Raw genomic sequence first — 21,624 nt, 5'->3', positions numbered from 1 at the left:
TACGACCATTCAAACTGCGATTTTTAATTCAATTACAATTAATCTCACAGTTATGCTCAGATAATGCAACTTTTTGGAATATTTCAGAATTTTAGTTGATGTAAATTACTAGTAATGAGTTGCTGTACTTAAGCATTTATAATGACATTCATTGAAATGTAACGTGAAGCCAGTCGGTTTGAAAATGCCCTGAGCTGAATGTTGAAATTTTGCATAAAGCACTACATGAAAAAAGCAGATCCACAACTATATTATATAACAGTTCCTAAGAAGCACCATTTTCTGCAAACTTGTTATGTAAGGTTCATAAATGTCAATTAGGCAAGTTTCTCTTCTGGTTAACGTGTTGTCTTCCCGTAGAGTATTAATTAATATCAGCTCATATGTACACTCGACTCTCCCAGATCTGTCAGAACAACTGTGAACAAAGTGTGCTTGTCTTTTGTAATATTGTACATGTTTTCACTTTGACGTAATACCATGTGATTTTACTTGTACACATGTGTCAATCATACACATTTACAGGACACAATGCAGACTTCAACTAATCTTTAAAATCAGTTACTTCCAACAAGATCATTTTCCCCCTTTTAAACAATACATTAATGTCTTGATATTTGACACATTTTCATTGCAGGTAATGTTTCTTAGAATTTAGCTATAACCAAATTATTCTTCCAAACTGGTAGAAAAGATTTCATAGGTTGCCATCTGAAAGTATTGACCTGAAAAGCTAGAATTTATTTAAAAATGTAATAATATTTAACTATTTGTTGTGATTACAGTTTTGTGAAGTAAAGTTGTTTATTATTTATTTGATTAATTTAATTACTTCCATCTTGACAATATTTCAGTGAGCATTTTTTCTTCTCTCTCTAACAAGTCATATCACTGGCGTTATTTTGCAAAGTCTCACACTAGCACAGTGTGTCACAGCTCCGATAACAAGTAAAAGAAGATGAAAAAATGGTGGTAAACATAACGCTTGGGCTAGGATCTGTGCAGCATGCCAAGGTTGAATAAAACATATGAGCTGACAGCTATTACCATGGAGACGGTCCAATTGGAGATGAGAGAGACCTGATTCTAGCTCTCTGTTAGACTGGTGGTCGTTGGGGAGTTGGATGGATGCATCACTCACTGTCATGATGCCTGCATTTTCTGTCTCCCTGTGTGCTCTCCCCCTCCCCTACCTGTCTGAATCCGGAGCTGGGCGGAGTTCCTACTCCTCCCGTGCGCACCTGGAGCGCATTAGCGCGATCATCACCACCTGCTGTCGAGTATATAAGGGCTCGACAGAAGGCACTCAGAGCCAGACTGTCCGCATGTAAATGTGACTGTTCCAGCTCAAGTTTGTATCCTGTTACCTGCCTACTCTTGTCTTACCAGATTTTGCTGTTTCCCAGATTCCTGCTCCCACGCTCACTCCTGCTCCTGACCCTGCGCTCCATCTCCGGTATAGTCCACCCCTTGTCTTCCCCTCCTGTCCTGTCTTGGTCTCCGGCCTGCTTCCCGTCTCCTGCCCTGGCTCTCGCTCTCTGAATTACTCCTGCCCGGCCCTCCCTGGTCTCGTCTCCTCTCTTGTCTTGCTCCGGCCCTGACTGTCTCCGTGTCTGCTCTGGACTACCCCCGCTTGGCTTGCTCTGTTCCCGTGCCCGATCCTGTCCTCATCTGGTCCTGGTTTTCCCCATTCCTGCTCACCACTCCGCACACCTGGTTTGCCTCCCGTGTGTTTAATGAACTATTGACTCTTATTATTCCACAAACTGTTAATAAACACTGTAAAATTGCCCCGAGTCTGCATTCCTTGGTTCGCTCCTGTACCTGCCATTACGGCACTCACAGGCTAACAGCAAACATTGGTGGTGCAAGCTTAGGCATTCTGATCTGGAAAGTGTTCAAATAGCCTACTCAAAAAGATTAAATCTGTGGTTCATACATTAACTGGTTCAGGTTGGATTCATGTGACATACCAAAATTTTACAAGTCTCTATAACTTAGTAATGAGCTGGAGAGCAGGTAGGAATTCTGTAGTTCAACCTTTGGTTCATGGTTAATATCTCCCTATTAGTATACCGCATGAACCAAAAATTAGGCACAAAGTTCAATGCCGTCTTTGTTAGCAAAAGTAAACAACAAAAACATCATTGTTTCACAATAGCTTCAGAAAGTGGTGCCATTATTAAGCTCTAAAGACATGATTGTATCAGTTTATAGAGAGACAATTCTTAACACATAATGACAAGGTTCAACATTTGTGGGTGATAAGCTTAGATATTCTTTTCAAAAATAGAAAATAGGGACTCTCCTCTAGAGTTATATTCATGGGTTTCAGCATGACATTTTGGGGACTTTTCCCCATTAAAAAGATACAATATTTAGTTTTCAGTTGTTAATCGCTATGGCAATGGTCTTAATTTTTGATCACTTTGAAACCAATGGATAGGCTCCTATACTCCATTTGAAGGACTTCTAGGAATTTTAGAAAGTGAACAGAACCTATGGAAAAGAGGAGAATATATGAACTAAGCCAAAGTCATTATCAAAATATTAGCTATTCACATTTGATGACTTTTCATAATTTGTGTAGATAGATTTTCAAACTTTGCTTGAGCATATTCTGATATTGTGTCCCTGGGCAAGACACTTCACCTAAACCAAAGTAAACCAAAGAAAAAAAACAACAACACTCAACTTAAAATTATTCTTTGTAATTAAACATTGCTAAATTATCAATGCAACTTCTCATTGATCAAATAAACATAACGTCATACCAATTCCATTAAAAAGGAGGATAACAAATATCTGGCTAGTATTACAAAAGAGGCTTCCATCTAATTTGTGGTCCACTCCAGGCCTGCTGAGTCCACTTCAAATCAATCAAGTGTTTGTACTGAATACTGATGATCCATGAGGCCGTGAGTCAGCCTCAGAAATGACACAATTCAATTTAGCAAGACGTTTTATAGGAAACTTTTCAATTAGGATCCCACAGTCAGTCAATCATCTGCCTCCATCTGACTTTCTTCAGCATCATTAACATCTAGTGACTACATGAATCCTCAACATCAATCAGATCTCTTGTGCGCAATATGCTGACAAAAGTTCAGTAAAAGTACTGTGTAATAATTATGCTACATATAAAACAAAGCACTCCTTTAATGTTGGCTCATCTGATGTAATTTGTGTACCCAGCACAAATCATTACAGTTCTCTCGTGATTTATTATCATTTTTTAAAATTATCCAAAACAGATGTACCTTTCCAGCCTGATCTTTAATCCCAAATGCCATTACCTGGAAAGTCTTATTGAAAAGTTCTGCTTAAATGATTTCCTGTTCCTACTAAAACAACTAAATGCTCATGTAAATTTGGTAACTGTAACACATTTAAATGCAATTCTTTACACAAAATATAATTATTTTTGTGTAATTCCAATACTTTTTTGTTAATAATTTGAGAAAAAATAACTGCTATTTTGGAAGGATTTATATAGGGTAACAGTTGTAGTGTAGTACATAATAAAATCTTGAAAATGGCTGTGTTGACTCACCGGTTGAGTGCAAAGGCGTAGTGGAACTTGACATGTGGATGGACCATGGGGTCAAAGGTCGGCAGCTTCTCCAGTGTCTCCACCAGTTTCACAACAGACTCATAATCCTGGACAATGACAAGGGATAATGAGAGAGAGCTTGGGCTGCACTTTCACTGTGGTCACTCTGGTAAAACCATTATGCCATAAATATCAAATTTATTGGAACCATTTATTTACATATCTGATCCCAAAACTTAAATAAAATTGACTTTTGACTTTGAAAAGCAGCAGTAGTATTAGCAGCAGTAATAGCACTAGTGATAATTCTGAATCCAGATTTTTATGTGTAGTATGCAGTGATATGTGGTAGTAATGGTAGTAGTAGTGGTAGCAGAATTGGTATCAGTATTAGCAGTAGCACCAAATTGAAATGAGTTAAAAGTACTTTATATTCTTTTCCACAAGTAATCATGCTCTATAGAATTTTGGACTAGTAATATATTTCTTTCTTCACGTTTGACTCTGCGCTCAACCCACTTAATGAATTATTTAACCAACTGTTATACTTCCTTCTTCCTCCATACCACTGTCACTGCTGTACCCAAACAGTGTTGAATAATGCAGGGTGTCTTCCATGCTTGGACTTCCCATGAAAGATTAATGGGGCAGCCCATGGCGAGAGGGGAGTGCCACAGGAGAGGGGAACAGCGGAGGGTAAAGGGAGGATGTTTTGGAACATGGACACCAAATGACCAGCCCTGAGCGGTCCATAGGAGGTCTGCAGTGGCCCTAAAATGAGCAAAAGTGACTCTAACAAGAATGATGATGCACGCAAGAAGTGGAGTGAAGTAGTGGCCTTGATATGACTTCATGAAGTTATAGAATATACATTAATCCTCTTTGACAAAGTCATGTAAAAAGTAGAGGTCATGTGAACATTAACTTTACTTTATAGTATACTGGCTCTGTAAGGAAAATGTGTTCTCTGTATTTGATCCTCCTTTCAGTGCTGCTGAAGCAATCTGTCAGGAGCAGGAGGCGATCATAGTGAAGAATACAGTTTCAGATTACCTGAAGAAACCCATCCAGATAACCCAAACTAATGCTTGTATTGATGTGGACGTGGAGGAGCACAGACATAAACATTGGCCTGATATACATGGAGCAATACAGCTGCTTAAAAATGTAATTATAGTAATTTGTAATGAATTGACATAGCTACAGAAAATGAGTTCACCCGGCTGCATAGTGCAGCAGGGAGTCTAGCTCCCTAAAGAAACCATTAATATGGATCCATGTAGATGTTATAGCATTCCCTGAAATGTTCCACAGTGTGGCATCAAAACTATCTGTCTCCATAGACACAGCAGCTCTCAGTAAAAACGTATGATTTTCAAGGTATTTTTGAGCAAAAAAATATCTGTAATTGAATAACTGCAAGTTTAATGCCATACTGTGGAACTTATCCCTGAATTAACCAGGTGTTCTAGTCATAGTAGTACAAAAACTCTATATATGCATTGCAAATAACTTACCTGTATGTCCCTGTAGGTGAGCAGCAGGTTGATCACTATGTCATCAGAAAGGCACTCCACATTGTCCAGTCTCTGCTGTATCCGGCTCAGCTCCGAGGCCAGCTCTGTCCCCGTGTACAGCTCCCGCGCCTTTCGGATGTCACTTAGGATGGTCTCACGGAAATACTGGCTGTTTACAAAAACACGAACAGCACAATTAAATCATAATATCATAATGCCCAAATGTGTTCACAACTGAACGAAAACATATATTCACTTTCATTCACAAAGTGATTACATAGTTTAGGTGAACAGCTTTCTTCTGCTGTATAACCTTAAAAGTCAATCATATTTTGGTGTACAATTATTAACATAGACTACAAATACATTGGTTATTGTTGCATATCAGTTTTAAATGATTATCATACAGTGGCTATTTTTATCATATTATTGTTTGTGCCTATTTCCGAATGTAACGTGAAAGGACATCTGGTGAATAAAACTAAAGTTCCTCATACATTCATTTCACTACTGTAAGCTGTATTCACATTTGAAATACAGAGCTGTGATACAGTAGCTGTGTTTGTACATTGAGCGACTCACGTTGCTGGGTGCATGTAAACGCCTGAGTCACTATTCCTGGAGCGGAGCTGGAGCTTGGCACAGTGCACCACCTCAGCTTCACAGGCAGCCCAAATGTTTGTTTATGTCCAAATAGGGATTATCTCCACGCAGGGTCAAAGTTCAACATGCATCATATAAAGATAATGAACCAGGAGGAAACGGAAGAAAAGTGCAATAAATCAAAGTGAGGTTCTGCCACATCTGACAACTGAACACAATTATTGATTAGATTTATAGCAACTAGAGCAGGTCAAAATAAAATCCAAACATTTTGCCTTCTCTTTTTTTTTTTGACTAATTACAGAATTACAGAAAATCTTTTTTGTCCAAATTTCTCAATTTGTCCAAATTTGTGAGGGAAGGTAGGGGCCAAATTTCTACAGTTGTGTGACATCTGCAAATTTCAGACAGACACTGAAATAAATATGGAAAAGTGGTAAACCTGATGTTGTAATTTTTTTCTGTGTAGACTCTGCACACCTGACTGGGCGACAGGTGCGTTGGAGGGCACTTAACTGAAAGGTTTTAAGAAGACTCCCGCACACTGCCTCACTCTCGGTTCACTTTTATTAGTGCAACGTTCCGGTCCCTCTGACCTTCCTGATATTACAAAATATTTTCACTTAAATTATTACTGTAAGCAGTTAAGTTTTTGTCATTTTTTGTATCATGTCAATAAGTCTGATAGATGCTTAGAACTGAACATTAAACCTGTCCAAAACATCTCCACTGGCACCACAGAAGTCTGCCCTGCCCTCTTACATCTAAAAGTTATGACTTGATGTGAACAAAACCTGCATCATTTATTGCAATATTGCAGTGCATCGTATCTGAAACGTTTTGTGACAAGTGTATTTCTGTAGGCCAGTGCCTGCGGCCTTACCATGAATTGGCCTGGGATTCCTTAAGCAGCTGGATGAAGCGGTCCAGCAGAGGCATACAGATGGGGCCTAAGAGCATCTCAAAGCTGGGCTGCATGAGCTCCGTCAGCCCTTTCATCAGACTGCTCTCACAACAATACACCTTATTGTGAGGAGTCACCATGTATGGAATGAACGTGTAGTTGGCTGAGCATGTCTGCAGAAAAAAAACAACAAAAAACAGTACATTAATCATTGTTACATTAGAGTCCATACATCAGGGGTTGTGTGCAGAAGATAATTCTTTGTCTGGAATGTTCCACATTAGAGCTTTAAACTCATCTATCATGTATTTAATCAATTACAGTTTTTTATTGCTCAAAAATACCTTAAAAGAGTGTACCTCTCCACAGATCTCACCTGTAACATGGCCTGATGCAGTCATCTGCTTTTGTTTAATGCCATACTGTTGGACATTCCACGCAAAGCATTAATATCACCATGAAGGCAAGCCTCCAGAAAAGTTACATAGTACACCTTGAACTTTTAATTAAAAAATTTAATAATAAAATAAATAAAATAATTTAAAATTATTCTTTTCTGGTGAAGAGTCTGCAACCAACTCATGTGTAATGTTCCACAGTATGGCATTAACATATTCATGCAAACGCAAATGACATCGCCAGGCAAATTTACAGCTCATACTATGAATGTGTGTTTTTCAAGTTGTTAAACTAAGATTTGTAAAGGAAGCAACATAAGTCTTTTTGGCTTTAACACTTTCAGCCACTTCACAAAATAATTCAGAGCAGCTGATGCCTCTTATGACCCAGTACCTCTTGTGAACTTATGACGATGACAACTTCTACAAATAAGAGTTGGTTTAATTGATAACTAAAAATGGGTAGAGGTTTATATTGATCTATTCAATAGCATTTAGTTTTATATGTATAATGTTCAACTTGTCACTAAGCCCTCTCAATGGTTCATGCATTTAAGGGATCTGTTTTGAGTGGGCTTACAGGAGAGAGGCTAACACAAATGTGGGTGTATCGTTTGGATTTCATCATCCAAAGGCAAAGCTGCAAATGAGTTCTTTTAGTAAATGTTATGAGAAAGAGTTCTTTTACTTTTAAAATAGATTGAAATATGTGCTGGTTCTTTTTGTACTCCAATAAAATGGTGCACAACTTGGGGTCTCTACAAACCTGTGATTTTTATAGACAACAGCCTGCATGTGTCAGGCAGAGGAACCATCTGCATATAACACATGTGCCCTGCTACAGTGCTATAGGTGTGAAAAAAACAAAAATTATAATAAACAATAACTGAATCACATGTTTACAATAACGTATAAGGTAAATTCAGAACAACTCGATCCCAGATCATCCATTAGAAAAAAAAAAAAATTCCCCAATGGTCAAATCTAAATCTAAAATAGTTTTACATGAGAAAACCAAAATGCTACTATTATGGCTTGTTACTGTGAGAAAAGGGGAAACACAGAGTTTACACAGAGCAAACAGAAAGAAGCAGAAACACATAATGCATCCTACTGTATAGACACACTATGTGCAAGACAGAATTAAATACACCAGCGCAAGTAAGCACATGTTTTATGTAGCATCTGGATGAAAAATGCCATTGATTTATACCACCACTAAGGTTGTGCATTTCTGTTGTGAAATTATAATTTCTAATTGTGAATTGGGTTTAATTCAGAGCTCTGCATCCAATCCTCTGTCAGTAAAAGCATATGGTGGTCAGAGCAACGTTCAAACTTTTGGGGGAAGAAAGTTTACTTTTTTGTTTTTTTATATGGCAATTCTGTATTGTTTATCTTCAGTAATATTGAATGCATTAGATTCAAAGATAAATTGTGATTCATGTTTTGTGATATTGCCTTAACCTCCATGTATTTGTATGTACATCTATTTGTACAGACTGTCCAATGAGATAGAGGAACATTACAATCTGCAATCTAGAAGAGACAATGAAGGATTATTGCATAGTAATCTGATAAAATGAGGGTCAATAAAGAACTCAAAATGAAATGCTAAGAGAGATGGCATGCCTGGTATTTAATTACTAGCACAGATTGAGCAGATTGTGTCCTCCCTGTGCAAGAACTGTCCCCTGCTGTTTTGTTTCCACTGAAGGTCGTTTGACTCTTCATTCAGGATCCAAAAGATCCATAGTAAAAAAAAAAAAAGCTTTTGCACTTGCAGTATGTTGCGCACTGGCCAAATAATAGGCTATTAAAATAGCACTTTTTAATTATTTTGATTACACTATTATGGTAAAAAGACAGAATCACACAATTACAAAAACACATTTGAACAGGCAAGATAAGAGAAGTGTATTGCCCAAAGACACAACAGCAGTGAGTAGTGAGAGTAACAGGAATCTGGCATTGAAAATGATCTGATCTACCAGCAAAGCCACAGATGCCAGTCTAATTTTGAATTCATGCCACCCACATTTTTGGTTTCCACGCTTTTCCTGGAGACTGATTCTAACCTTAACTATAATTACTACCTGTCTAACCCTTTCCTTTATCTGATATTGAAGGACCTGATTTCTGTCCCCGTGTGCTCACAATGTAATAAAAAAAAACACCCACTCACACTTAACACTGCTGGGGCAAACAGTTAGTGCATATAGCCTTTTATTTTTATTCTACTTGAAAAGTGTTGTGATAGATTTAATTCTGTTTTCTACTTCTATTCTCTTACTGTTTTTGAACTGTGTGTTGCAACACTAGAATTGCAATAAAGAACTATCTTACATTAATTCTTTAAGTGAATTCGCTCTAATCTCTCTATTGTTGTTTTTTCTCACACATTTTTCCCCAGCCCATAATAAAAAAAAATACTGCATCATGTATTTATAGTTACACTGCAAGACCAATCTGTGCAGCACCAGAACCATAACAGCATTTTTATGTGTTGCTTACAAAAACATCTCTCCAGCTGCTTCCTTTGTATGTTTTTCACTTTCAGATTGCTCTCAACTGTCACTGTGAGCAGAAAAAGGAAGTACAAGCTTTAAGCGCAGCAGTAGAGCTATGAAAGGCATCTAGATTCAAACTACTTCCCTCCGTCCTAAGATGACATCACTTCTCTCTCGAGCACACGCCGCTCAAGCCCCAACGTGATTGCGCCGGGTGTCAATGGGCATATACTCGTCTAATTTTAGCATGTGTGACTCGTGCAGTTGTGGGGTAATTAGGTTTCACAATGGCAGCAGTGTCGGAAGGCTGAGAATGCTAGCACCTGCTGGGGACACGGGTAACAAGTTATAAGGCTTAAACGTGAGAAGGTATGGAGTGTAATCACCTGATAGGGCTGAACCATTTCAAATAATTGTGGTTTAGAGTGTACTGTCCGTGTAATCCCTCAGTTCAGGTCTGATCCATAGTAAAAGTTAAATCTGTCAATTGACCTTTTGCTGCTCATCCAAGCCGCTTCTTCAAATGATTTCAGAACATGTTTGTCAAGGTCTCAAATAGCATTGATTCAAATTGCATCCATTGCATCTATCTCTACAACGAGAAGCTATAATGTGAACTTATCTAATTCAGACCTCAGTCATTAAAAGCTTGTCCACTCCACCTATAATTCAGTAATAGCCAAACACAGTTATTTTGGCAATGGTTCTCAAAGTGCATTGCTGTTGATAAGCTGTGCAGCCTTCAATGTCATGCAAAATATTTAACCACTGACCAGAAGAGAACATTTTGTCCCTGAAACTGAAACTGAAAATAAGTGAAAATACTGGATCCGGTTTGAGTGAGACTTAATTACAATAGCCGGGTGACTGGATTGGGAGCTTGCTGTTGCATACGCTGGTGTGCCTACTACTGCTGGGTGGAAAGTAACTAATTACATACACTCATGCTACTGCAATTGAGGTAATTGTCGTTTTCTCTGAGTATATTTTTAAATATTGAGTAATTAGCTACATTTAAAAATAATCGGCGTTACTAAGTACAGCACAAGTACAGCACTAGTACGAAGTACGAATCATGACTGACCACAAATGTCTCTCTGCTATCCCTGCTCCTCTCTTTACAACAAACACACAAAACAAGACTGCATCGGCTGCTGTGATTGGCCAAAGTTTTGAGAATATGAGAGAAACTGTTTAATTAATTTAATTTATAGTCAGTATTTTCTGGAGCCAGCGAAAAAATGCATAATAATGAAGAAAAAAACATATATAATTAAGTATGATATGCTGATATGTTGCATTTTTTAAGGAAATTTATTGACAAAATCCGAGACCAAGAACAGACATTTTATCTTTAAAGACAAGTTATAATAATAACAACAGGTTGAATTGCAGTACAGCATGCTAGCGTAACACATTTACCGGTATATTTATTCAACTACATGAAGCATTAGCAAACTGAATAGGTGTCTGGTATGTTAACGTAAGATATTAACAGTTAATCAAATCACTAGAGCATAAAACTAAATACTAAATACATTGAGGCCAGTATGACAGAGTGCACTTGCACGGTTGTCAGTGTGACAATAACAAAGATGTGAAATTATATATTTTAAAAATTCACATATAAGTCGCATCTGAGTATAAGTCGCACCCCCGGCCAAACTATTATTGACTTATAATCTGGAAAATACGGTAATCAAGTTTTGTATAAAAGACTGATCCAAAATGGCTAGTAAAAATGCTTTAAAATAACTAGTAACTGGTACTTTGAATAGTATTTTTCACCGATCACCAACTTTATACTTTTTACAACAGTACTTGTACATGTACTTGACTTAATTTTTAGTAATATATCTGTCCTTTTACTTACGTACAAATTGTTACTTCTCTTTGCTGGCTAAAATTACGATGTAATGCTTGTCATGACTATATGTAATTATACATGATAGCACATTTTTACCTTTCTGAAATGAAACTCAGATTTAAAATGCAGTAGTGACGTCTACACTTGAGCCATAGAAAAGCAGAGATGGAGTTCACTTAGAGAGCGAGCCTTCAGAGTGATAATTGACTCTGGTTTATTGGAGCCTTTTCAGTCCGCAGTAAAAGTCTATCTCCGGTTCACTCACACTGCTGCCACTGAAGAACTCTTATGATCACTCCAGGTTTCATTATGTCCACACAGGCTCAGTAATGCTACCTTCGCTGATTGCAATGATGTCACTTGAACAGAACTTTCTCATACAAATAATAAGGCACTCAATAAAAAACAGCTTTTAAGAACACTTCAGTCTGCTATCTATTTCTTTTGATGATGTATTACTCTCAAAGGTATTATTTGTGAGTTTTTTTGTAGCTTCCTGTTTGAAAAGGTAAAATGGTGGTCTAAAAGCTTTTATATTTCCTGGGAAATCTTGTGAAAAATTTTATCATAATATCATATTTTGGTCAACACTTCAATACAACTTGTATTCATTTTCTTTTTTGTTTGTTTAGTTTTTTATCATTTCAGTCAAAGAAAGACTATATTTTTTAACACCAAATTCATATTCAATCAGGAAAAAACAAGCTTTACATATTTGAAACCATGATGCACAAATGTTTGAGTAATTTAATTTAGTACAATATACAATTGGGGTGACAGTGAGGGGATAGGGTGGTCACCTTCTTTTTAAAAGATTGCTGGTTCAGTCCCAGGTCAGATCAGTACATACTACTGTTGTGTCCTTGGGAATTAATATGGTGTGTGAGTACATATTTTGCTTGAAGTTACTTTATAAGCACTTCATAATAACTATACTTTAATTAGCTTAATAGCATGAACAAAGACTTAATTCACAAATATTTATAAAAATGATTGAGGGTTAGTAACTACGTAATTATTGCGCACACCCTAATTCTTAACATTAATATGTCCATTAAAATAGTAAGATGAATCAGCCAACTTTATAACTTTCATTCATTGTAACTTTCATCATTCAAGTGGATTAAATACCAGTACAGTGTATGCTAGTACATGTGGTTCCTTCTCTTAGGTTGTGTACTGTAAAATTACCTATTCGGGACACACCCCAGGAGAGCTTATTTGAATGCTGCACCTTTTGCAAGTCAAAAACATGCGTCAAAGTGCCTGCAATGCACTCCCTATCACTTTTGAGACTACTGCTCATCTTTTTATACACAAAAACAAACTTGTGAAAGCCGACATAAGGTTGTACAGCCCTAATGAGTTTTAGCAGTGCAAAAGGAGGCACTAAGTGTTAGACAGTTTGAGCTGCAGATTGTGTATGCGTGAATATGGGTGACTATGTGAGAAAGGCAGAGGCCGTGGGAACTTACAGTGTTCTTCTGGAAGATGATCTCCTAAAAGAAGAAAAAACAAATCAGCAAACAAAAACTGTCATTTTTGTAGGCAATTAACCAAATTTTATTTCCAGAGGGCTACTTTTTAAAATGCATGTAACTGTATTTTGCAGCTTTGTGATTTATTTGCTGTTGTGGAAATATTCATTTTAAAGCAAACAGCAATTTGTACCTTCAAATACTGCACAATGTAGTATTATAATTGTAACAGTATCCATCAGTGTACCACACTATTCATAATGTGCCACAATATTCATAAAGAAAAGTAAATATGCCTTCTATTCTCATACTGATCATAATGTATCAGTGAACATATGCCCCTCTTGTTCACTATCTGCTCTTGACAGATGCAGCCTGATTTGAAACATGCCCTGTGATGAGTCCAGCTAATGAGACAGAACTGGCATTATGTGTTACAGCAGAAGACTGATTCTGATTCTCTACATGTTATCCTGGGATAATGTGCTTTTCACTTCTTTGGAATTTCTATAACACAGTTTAAAAAAACAGAACATACGGTATGATACTGCTGACCTGTTCTGAATATTTACATGAATGATTTACAACAGAGCCATTAAAATGTTAGAAAAGAAACCTGGTAAAACACACCAGATATTGCAAAGATTACACTTTCTTAGCTTTGAAAATTTGATTATCATGCTGATAGTCAAAAAATAATGTAGAACAAAGTGGTCTGTAGAACATAATTACAAGAATACAGTAGATGTTTTTGGCAACTCAGTTTGTTATCATGTTTAAAAAAAGTACTTAGTCCCTTCTCTCACTCTGATGAACCACAACTGAGAAACAAATGTCCGAGATAGTGGCAGATAAGTGCAGTGTCACAATTGAAACACATTCACATGAAAAACACTAGTTATTCCTCACTTTTCAAACACATTCCTAGCATTGTAATTCTTCACCTCAATAAGTTTATAAGTGCATTTAACAACTTTCAGAGGACAGAGCAAAGATTTGTCGTCACGGTGCTAATGACAAAGAGCATGTTAACACTGCTACTTCTTGGTTCATGGAGGATAAACATGTTTTATAACTAGATGAAGACAGCATACAGTAGTCTCATACTGACGTTAAGAGTTACTTTTACAATCTATCTGCACTGGGGCAAAGCACATTTTACTTTATTACAGGAAAAAAATGGGTACAAAAAACTATAATAATGTGACTGTTTAAAGTTCTGCCTACACCTGCTGTTATATGAGCTGTACATTATGTTGAGTACACTGTGTGGTCGTTGGCGGAGGATGCCTGTCGCCATAAAAGTGCTATGACTCCTAAACTATAACCTAAATAAAGACTGCAGTGTTCCCCTGGCTGTGGCTGTATAGGAGCTGTTTAAACGATGTGAACTCCGCCTTGTCTGCTAAGAGCTGCAGACTGCACGCATATGCTGACCATGCAAAACCTGTCAAATCACCGTTAGTAAATCTTAACATAATTGGTTTTATAATTACATGTAAACAAAGTTTAAATGTTGGCTGATATAATGAGGTGGGTAGAGTAGCCAAACATAGTACTCAAGCAGGAGCACTGTTACTTCAAAATAATGTTACTCAAGTAGAATTATAAAGTAAGAGTAAAATGTTCTTGGGGAAACTACAGCTCACATAAGAGGAATAGTATTAGTAACAGTCTGAACATAACAAGTGATTTATAATTTAAGGTGAATGTAATCGGAAGAACAAACCATTACATAATCTGGTATTTTCAAAAGACAAACTACAAAGGAAATCTGAAAAGGAGGAAGAAACACAGATGCTAAAATTTACTATTGTAAGTCCATCTACTATTGTCACTCGTAGATGGACTATTATTGGGAAGAGTAACCAAAATGTTTGCTCAAGTAGTGTAGAGGTATGGTTTCTGAAAACTACTCAAGTACAAGTAGAATAGTATTAAAATATCATTCAATTCAATTTAATTTAAAAAAACAAAACAAAACTCAAGTACATTTACTGCCAACCTTCTATAATATTGATGATTTTTCAATATCAAAACATTTTACTTCTAGACTGTACAGAGAGTTTCATAATGTGGAAGTGGCTTTCCTCACATTCATTCATTATGGGCCTTCACAATCGACCACTCACCATGCTGCACATGCTTTCTTAAACGCTACAAAGTTTTAATTTCCTTTTCAGTTCGGAAAAACAAGTTATTTTTTCGACAATATTCCGATTTACCATTGTGCGTCCACTGTCAAATTTGTCGGCAGATTATATTCTGAAATTGCACTTTGCACTTTTCATAACCGCCGTAAATTAAGGCCATTTTACTGTCATTAATTCTTATATAAATACAATCACTGTTTATTCCTCCATTCAACTCTGTTTTGCCTTTGTCCACAACTCAATTATCTTTCACTGTATGTTCTAAACAACTACAGCTGTCAAAAAAGTGCGCTTTGTCCTTGCCCGCTGCTCCTCTAATCGCTACTATTACATGAGCCTTTGTGATTGCATTGGGCTTGTATAACATGGCCTAGTTTACCTGGAGGGATTGGAGGGAGTCCGAGTTGGTATCACAGTACAGGATGATGTTGTTGGCCATACTGAAGCTCTCGCGAACGCCCAGGTGATAGAAAAGAGAGGGCTGGCGGAAAGCATCGGTCATCTCCACCACGGCGATGTCTGGAACGGAAAGAGAAAAGAGGGATGAGTGAGACACAGGGAGGGATAAAACATGGCACAACACAACAGGAGAGTGAAGGAGAAAATAAATACTTAGCATATCTAAACTGTTCCCAACTGGATGGTTCGCTAAGCTCAAACTTCAAAACTGCTGACCACCACCTCAATTTAAACTATTTAGAATGCAATGTAGCGTGATGGGAATACTCTGAAAATGCAGAACAGAATACGCAATGAGTTTAATGTATTCTGAATACAAAGAATACTTTCAGAATAAGTTGCTTGATAATACAGTGTAAAAAATATATATATATCTACGATCAAGTATTGTGTCTGTTATACCACTTATTATGCATTGATCTAATGTAATGTATTCTTTTGACTTAAAAAAGTAACTATATTCCGATAACCACCAAGTGTTTGAGATTGAAGCTGCTCAGTATTTACATTTTTATTCACTTAAATGAACACCAACTACTGTCTTGTTTACTCTTTAAATATCTGCTGATACCCAATATCAACCGATACCACAGCAGAGACTGAAAATAGAATTTATTACCTTTAAACTAAAATAAAATAAGCCAAAACTTATCCAAATATGTTATATAGCTGTTATTTATCTCAAGTAACTACAGAACAGCTTTGTATAAATAAAACTTCAAACAATCTGAGACTTTCTGGGGCAACTACGACCAGTGAATAGTCGCATTACATCAATTTCAGGGCCCAACCAGGATAGTGGCTGAACCCATATTTGGAAACAATACCTGATCCAGTACATCCCCAGACAAGACACACTGATTCAAAGGTACACATTAAGACACAATCTTTCCAGCACTAAAGGAATTATTGATTTCCCTTTTCAACTAAGACTGCACAAAGCCAATATCCCTGTGTCACCGCCTGGAGTCAACCTGTGTGACGCAGATCAATAGGTCAATAACAGTAATTATAGCCAAGTGTCAGTCAAGTCTGCATGGACAAATGCTCGTGCTGAGTGCAGATATGTGACAATGCAAGGTATCACACAATCATGGTTTGTTTAAGATTGCTCAGAGGGAGGTAGGTCATTTTCCCTGTAACAATAAAATGGAAGTAGTAATTATGGTGTAAGAAAATAATGCACATAAATGTAAACTGATCATTTAACGTTACAGTGGGCGGTCTTACCTGCTTGTCAAAATACAACTTCAGATTAGTTTTTAAATGTTTACTAAATAAGTACATATGCATTTAAACTGATTTTTTTAAACAACACCGACAAAAGCAAAAGTACTTGAAACAATCCTTCAAAGTTGAGCAGACTGTTCCTCTGGCCTATCCACTCTAACAGATAAACATGTACATTTGTAGCTTAGCCTTGAGCTGAATGACCCATACATACAAACAAAGACAAATGATTGTAAATGCAGAGCTCCTCTTATGAGACAAATAATGTTGTTTCATGTGTTCCCAGACTTATCCTGTCAGCAAACTACTCAAGAGCTTAAGAGATTTCTGTTTTCCAGCGTTCATTACACATTATATAATTGAACTTTAGCTGCAAAAGCACTAAATGCTATTTTTACTATAGTTTATTGGGAAAAACATACTCTATATGTAACAATCACGCTAATGTGTTCTGCAGTCCTGCTCAAAAGCCTGTACATTGCAACAAATCAAGCAACAACATATTGATTTTTTAAATGTATGAGGGAGATTACAAGGTAATTACACATGTAATGTAGAAAAGTAGTTTCCATTGAGTATGTGCAAGTAAACAACATGATCTTAAAGATGCACTTTGTAACATTTTAGGTGTACACCACCTGATTGTTTCCAGTATTGCATTAAACTCATCAGTCTCATTTATGTAACAACTAAAACTAGAACTAGTCTGTAGTGGTGACATGGGTGAAATAACATCACCTAAACCTCTAGCCATTTCAGTTGTTTCCCCTCCAAGTCAGGTTTACCATCACAGGGACAGGCTAATATGCATACTACTATGGGTAATTAAAAGTACATGGTGTCCCCAGGCTACACACAAGCAGTACGCAGGGAGATGTTCCTCATTAGGTAGTTAGCCTGTTTACAAATCTTTAGAGAGGTGACTTCAGGCAGGGTACAGCTTCTAATGAGTATTTGGATCTATAGAAAGCTGTTCTTGTTTAGTTCATTTACATTTTTAAAGATGCAACATACATGCAGATTTTTTCATTATTCCAAATTGAACCAAAACATGCAATATTACTTTAAGGCACCGTGTCCGATTTTTACTGTTACAGTGGTCAAAAGTTATTCCTCACTTACCTAGGCATATTTTGACCTGAAGAGCGGCTTAAACAATATATCGCTACTGGGGCAAGACCACAGACTGTATAAAGAAATGGACTAGGGGAGTGTAACGTCACACATAGCGTTCAGCTCCTCCCAAATGAAGATCATTGTAGCTAGCAGTTACAGGGATGAATTTGGAGCATGGGTATCATAGTAACCAAGGATCCAATCTGGAACAAGGCTGTTGAAAACAGCATCCCTTTCCGCCGCTCAAACCTGTTGCTAACTTTAGCAGGAGTGACCTTGGGGAAAGAAGGCCTTACTGTTCTGTTATTAATGTTCATATCTTGATTTACAAACACAATAGCGACATAAAAATACCAGGATCAGCCGGATAATACAAATATTTTGATAGCAAAATGACGAGCCTGATAGCAGTAGTTACAAAGAGAGGGGAAACAGTTTTTCAATAAAAAGTGAATCGATGGAGCTGGAAGCACGCCCATGTTCACTTCCTATTTGGAATGCGATGGCTGCCAGGTTAGCTATGTCCATTTATATATACAGTCTATGGGCAAGACACATTTTGCGCAAAAACATTGGGCACAGAACCTTTAAATAAAGTGTGAATGAAACAAAACACACCTTAAAAAATGTTTCGTTTTGCTTTAAAATGAATACAATGCAATGAGCATTGTTTAGAAGTCACTAACGTAATATATTATGGTTTAAAGATATGTCAGTTTAGTATTTTAGCATGCACTGCTTAGTTACATACTAACATACAGTCACATGTCGCTCCATGCCATTGAAAGCATGCACCTGCCAGAACACTGCAGGGCTGACATATGGCTGTGTAGAGGCCAATGTTACAATCTGACAAAAGAAAGCCTCCATCTGATCACAAGGTTTAGTGAGCGGAGGATATAATACAGTCAAAATCATGAATAAAACATTTTCATTTTTGACATAACAAAAATCTGTTAACGTTTCACAGACCACGTACACCAGATTGATTCATCCTTTTCACCACTCAAAATGAAGAGAATAAATAAAATATATTGCAAGCAGAAGGAGCCTGTAGCTCAATATAATTTACAGAGATTTTTAGGAGATGGAGATATGCTAGAGAGAGGTGTGAATCCACTGAAAACTGCAGCATGGTGTCTTTACCGGCCTCTCTTAATTAATGTAACCAAATGTTTATCTGTGAATCTTCATTGTTCGTAGTCACTGTGAGGTTAGAGGGGGTAGACTTAATTTTGTCTGTTGTCACTTCAGCAGGGTCTAAATGACATGACTAAATATTAACCAAATATAAACAATGTAAACAAAACCATAACTATGGCCAATGACTTCAAAACGTAAACATTTGGTTGTAAATACATCAAATTATTTGACTGTTAAACTCAATGAAGTTATAATTTACTACATTCTATGGCCAAAAATGTTATGTTAATTAAATTATAAAACACAGAAACTAATTTGCAAACTGAGGTTTGCACAAAGATTCCCAAATGAGCCTTTCCTGAAGCTCGCAACTATAAGTTTTTTTTAGGAGTAAAGACGAACCATTTTGCCCTAACTTTGATATACAATAATCTACCAGGACTTCTACATACAATACCATGTTACGCTCAACAAGAAAACATACTAGCTAGAGCATCAGTCTAGCATAAGAAATAATTAGCTTTAGTGAAGTGGGGCTAAGAGCACACTAACAAAGCTGGACAGGTAATTACAATGGTAAGTGAGTGGTGCTGTGTGAATGGGAGAAATTATGTTCATTTCCTTCTCGGAGAATGAACTGTAATTAGGACAGGCTCAGAATTCCCTCTAGCAGCATATTACATCCATTTGTCACGAGCTTTCAGAGTGTATAGGCCTATTGAACCATTCCCTTAATAAAAATAACTCCAAATATCACTGCTCCAACCCTGTTTGACTTGTTAGGGAAAGCCGAAATGTCAAAAAGCAATAATCTGAAGTATTTTTCATTTTAGCAATTGATGTGGTAACAGTAGTAGTAATATAACTCAGCCTTAATGGGTAACAACAGTAGTTCTAGGAGAGGAAGTACATAAAGAACAAGTTGCATATGTAGTGGCTGCAGTAGTACAAGTACTTACTGTAGTAGCAGCAGCAGCAGCAGCAGCAGCAGCAGCAGCAGCAGCAGCAGCAGCAGCAGCAGCAGCAGCAGCAGCAGCAGCAGCAGCAGCAGCAGCAGCAGCAGCAGCAGTACCAGTTGTAATACTTGAGTACTAATTCATATCAAGTCTTGAAGTATTGCAGTTCCATACCCAGACCCGTGCTATACCCGGAGTAGTCCCTGGAGTAGATAAATACAGCCCCCATTACAATCAATTACATAAGAGCCACAGGAAGAGAGGTAACCATGGAGACGATCACTCTGGGAGACGGATGTGAACCATGCAACCAGACCAGACCGAACCAAAAGGGCATCAAACAGAGGATCCCAGACCACACATGAGACCTACAAAGGTATTGTGGTTCTAAAGTGGTGGCAGGGGTAAATGTGATGGAGAACAGGGCAGTTCAAGCCATGACGGGTTCATATTGATGATGGAAGGTTAGTCTTGCCACATGCTTTATAATACTTTACAAAGATTATAGTCAATTTCTGATGAGCTTGATTGACAGGTGGATTAAAGGTGCTGTAGCTGACAAAACCCCCAAAACAAAACAGCAATAGTTCATTCTAGTTTGCAGCAGTCTAAAGTTTTTCCCCACTTTCCAAATGCGTTCCTGGCATCCTGAATATTTATGATTTTGATGAGTTTGAAGGTCTCAATATAGCAAAAAATAGCTGGCATCATAACAGCTCACTGAGACCCCAAGAGCTGTTTTCACAATGTATCTGTAGATTTCAATGAATGAACAAGTGAGGAGGTACACTCTATAAATCAGAGGTTAAAGATGTTATATATATGTTACAAGGATATTCGTGAGACATTTGTGTGTGCTACAAAATTAGGACCATCCCAAAATTAGACCTGCTTTAGTTTAGTTATTTGGTCTAGAATTAGGGTTTCGTTGTCTAGTGAAAGTTAATTCCCATTTTACAATACAATTTTGATCACTATTTAATTTCTTGGCTTAGATAAAACTGTAAACTGAAGTCAGTGTCCTTAAAAACAAAACAGAGCTTCTCTTGTCTTCTATAACCAATAAGATATGTATACATCCCTTATGGAATAGCCTTAGTATAGATCCCATGGAAAGCCAACTTTTCCCAGAGACATATTTCCTAAAAAGCGGAACATTTCTCTGAACTGAGATTTGTGGTTGCTGTGCCAAATTTCCAGGAACACAAGGTTTGGTTTCCAGGTCTGGGCTTGTAGCAGCAGCAGTTCTAGGGTGACCACAGTTTGTACACGCTGTTGAAGTTATGGCGCTGATGCTTCTAAGGATAGACGTTTATAAATGAGAACCGTTTATGACTAAACACTTGCCTGGGGAGTACTTTGCGTAAATACGTATGTTTGCATAGTAGCTACTGACTGGAGTCTGACAAATTTCCCTGTAATATTTTAAAACAGGTGTCAATGAGGTGTTTGCAGTTACAGTTATTGTAAATTAAAGTACTGTAGGACCTACCACTAATACTACTACAAACTGTGCTAGTATCTTATTTTTATATATCGAAAATGAACAGCCAAATCTTATCATACTAATACCGCCCACTACTACTGTATTTTGACTCTGAGGAAAAGATTCAATATTCTATACCAATTTTGAACATTTTTGTTGTTTATAATGTATTTTCAACACGTTTCTTTGACATAATCACATGATTTTACACTAGTTTGAGTACAGATGAAAACCCTTTTTGACTTAAAACA

At 37.2% G+C, this 21,624-nt stretch overlaps 1 protein-coding gene across 3 annotated transcripts in view; it reads right to left on the bottom strand.

Annotated features, from left to right (window-relative positions):
- map3k5 (mitogen-activated protein kinase kinase kinase 5) overlaps positions 1-21,624 on the bottom strand; it is a 73,918-nt gene that overhangs the window by 32,778 nt on the left and 19,516 nt on the right. For all 3 annotated transcript variants that reach the window (XM_055232280.1, XM_033990540.2, XM_055232279.1), the window contains exons 2-6: positions 15,363-15,502; positions 12,828-12,851; positions 6,557-6,750; positions 5,071-5,239; positions 3,554-3,660 (exon numbers count right to left, since the gene is read on the bottom strand). In XM_055232280.1, the coding sequence (XP_055088255.1) occupies positions 3,554-3,660; positions 5,071-5,239; positions 6,557-6,750; positions 12,828-12,851; positions 15,363-15,485 (617 nt within the window). In that variant the 5' untranslated portion in view covers positions 15,486-15,502. The remainder of the gene's footprint in view (positions 1-3,553; positions 3,661-5,070; positions 5,240-6,556; positions 6,751-12,827; positions 12,852-15,362; positions 15,503-21,624) is intronic.

This window comes from Periophthalmus magnuspinnatus, chromosome 24 (assembly GCF_009829125.3).
Source record: "Periophthalmus magnuspinnatus isolate fPerMag1 chromosome 24, fPerMag1.2.pri, whole genome shotgun sequence".
Taxonomy (NCBI): domain Eukaryota; kingdom Metazoa; phylum Chordata; class Actinopteri; order Gobiiformes; family Gobiidae; genus Periophthalmus; species Periophthalmus magnuspinnatus.
This window is presented reverse-complemented; position numbering and strand designations above follow the sequence as displayed.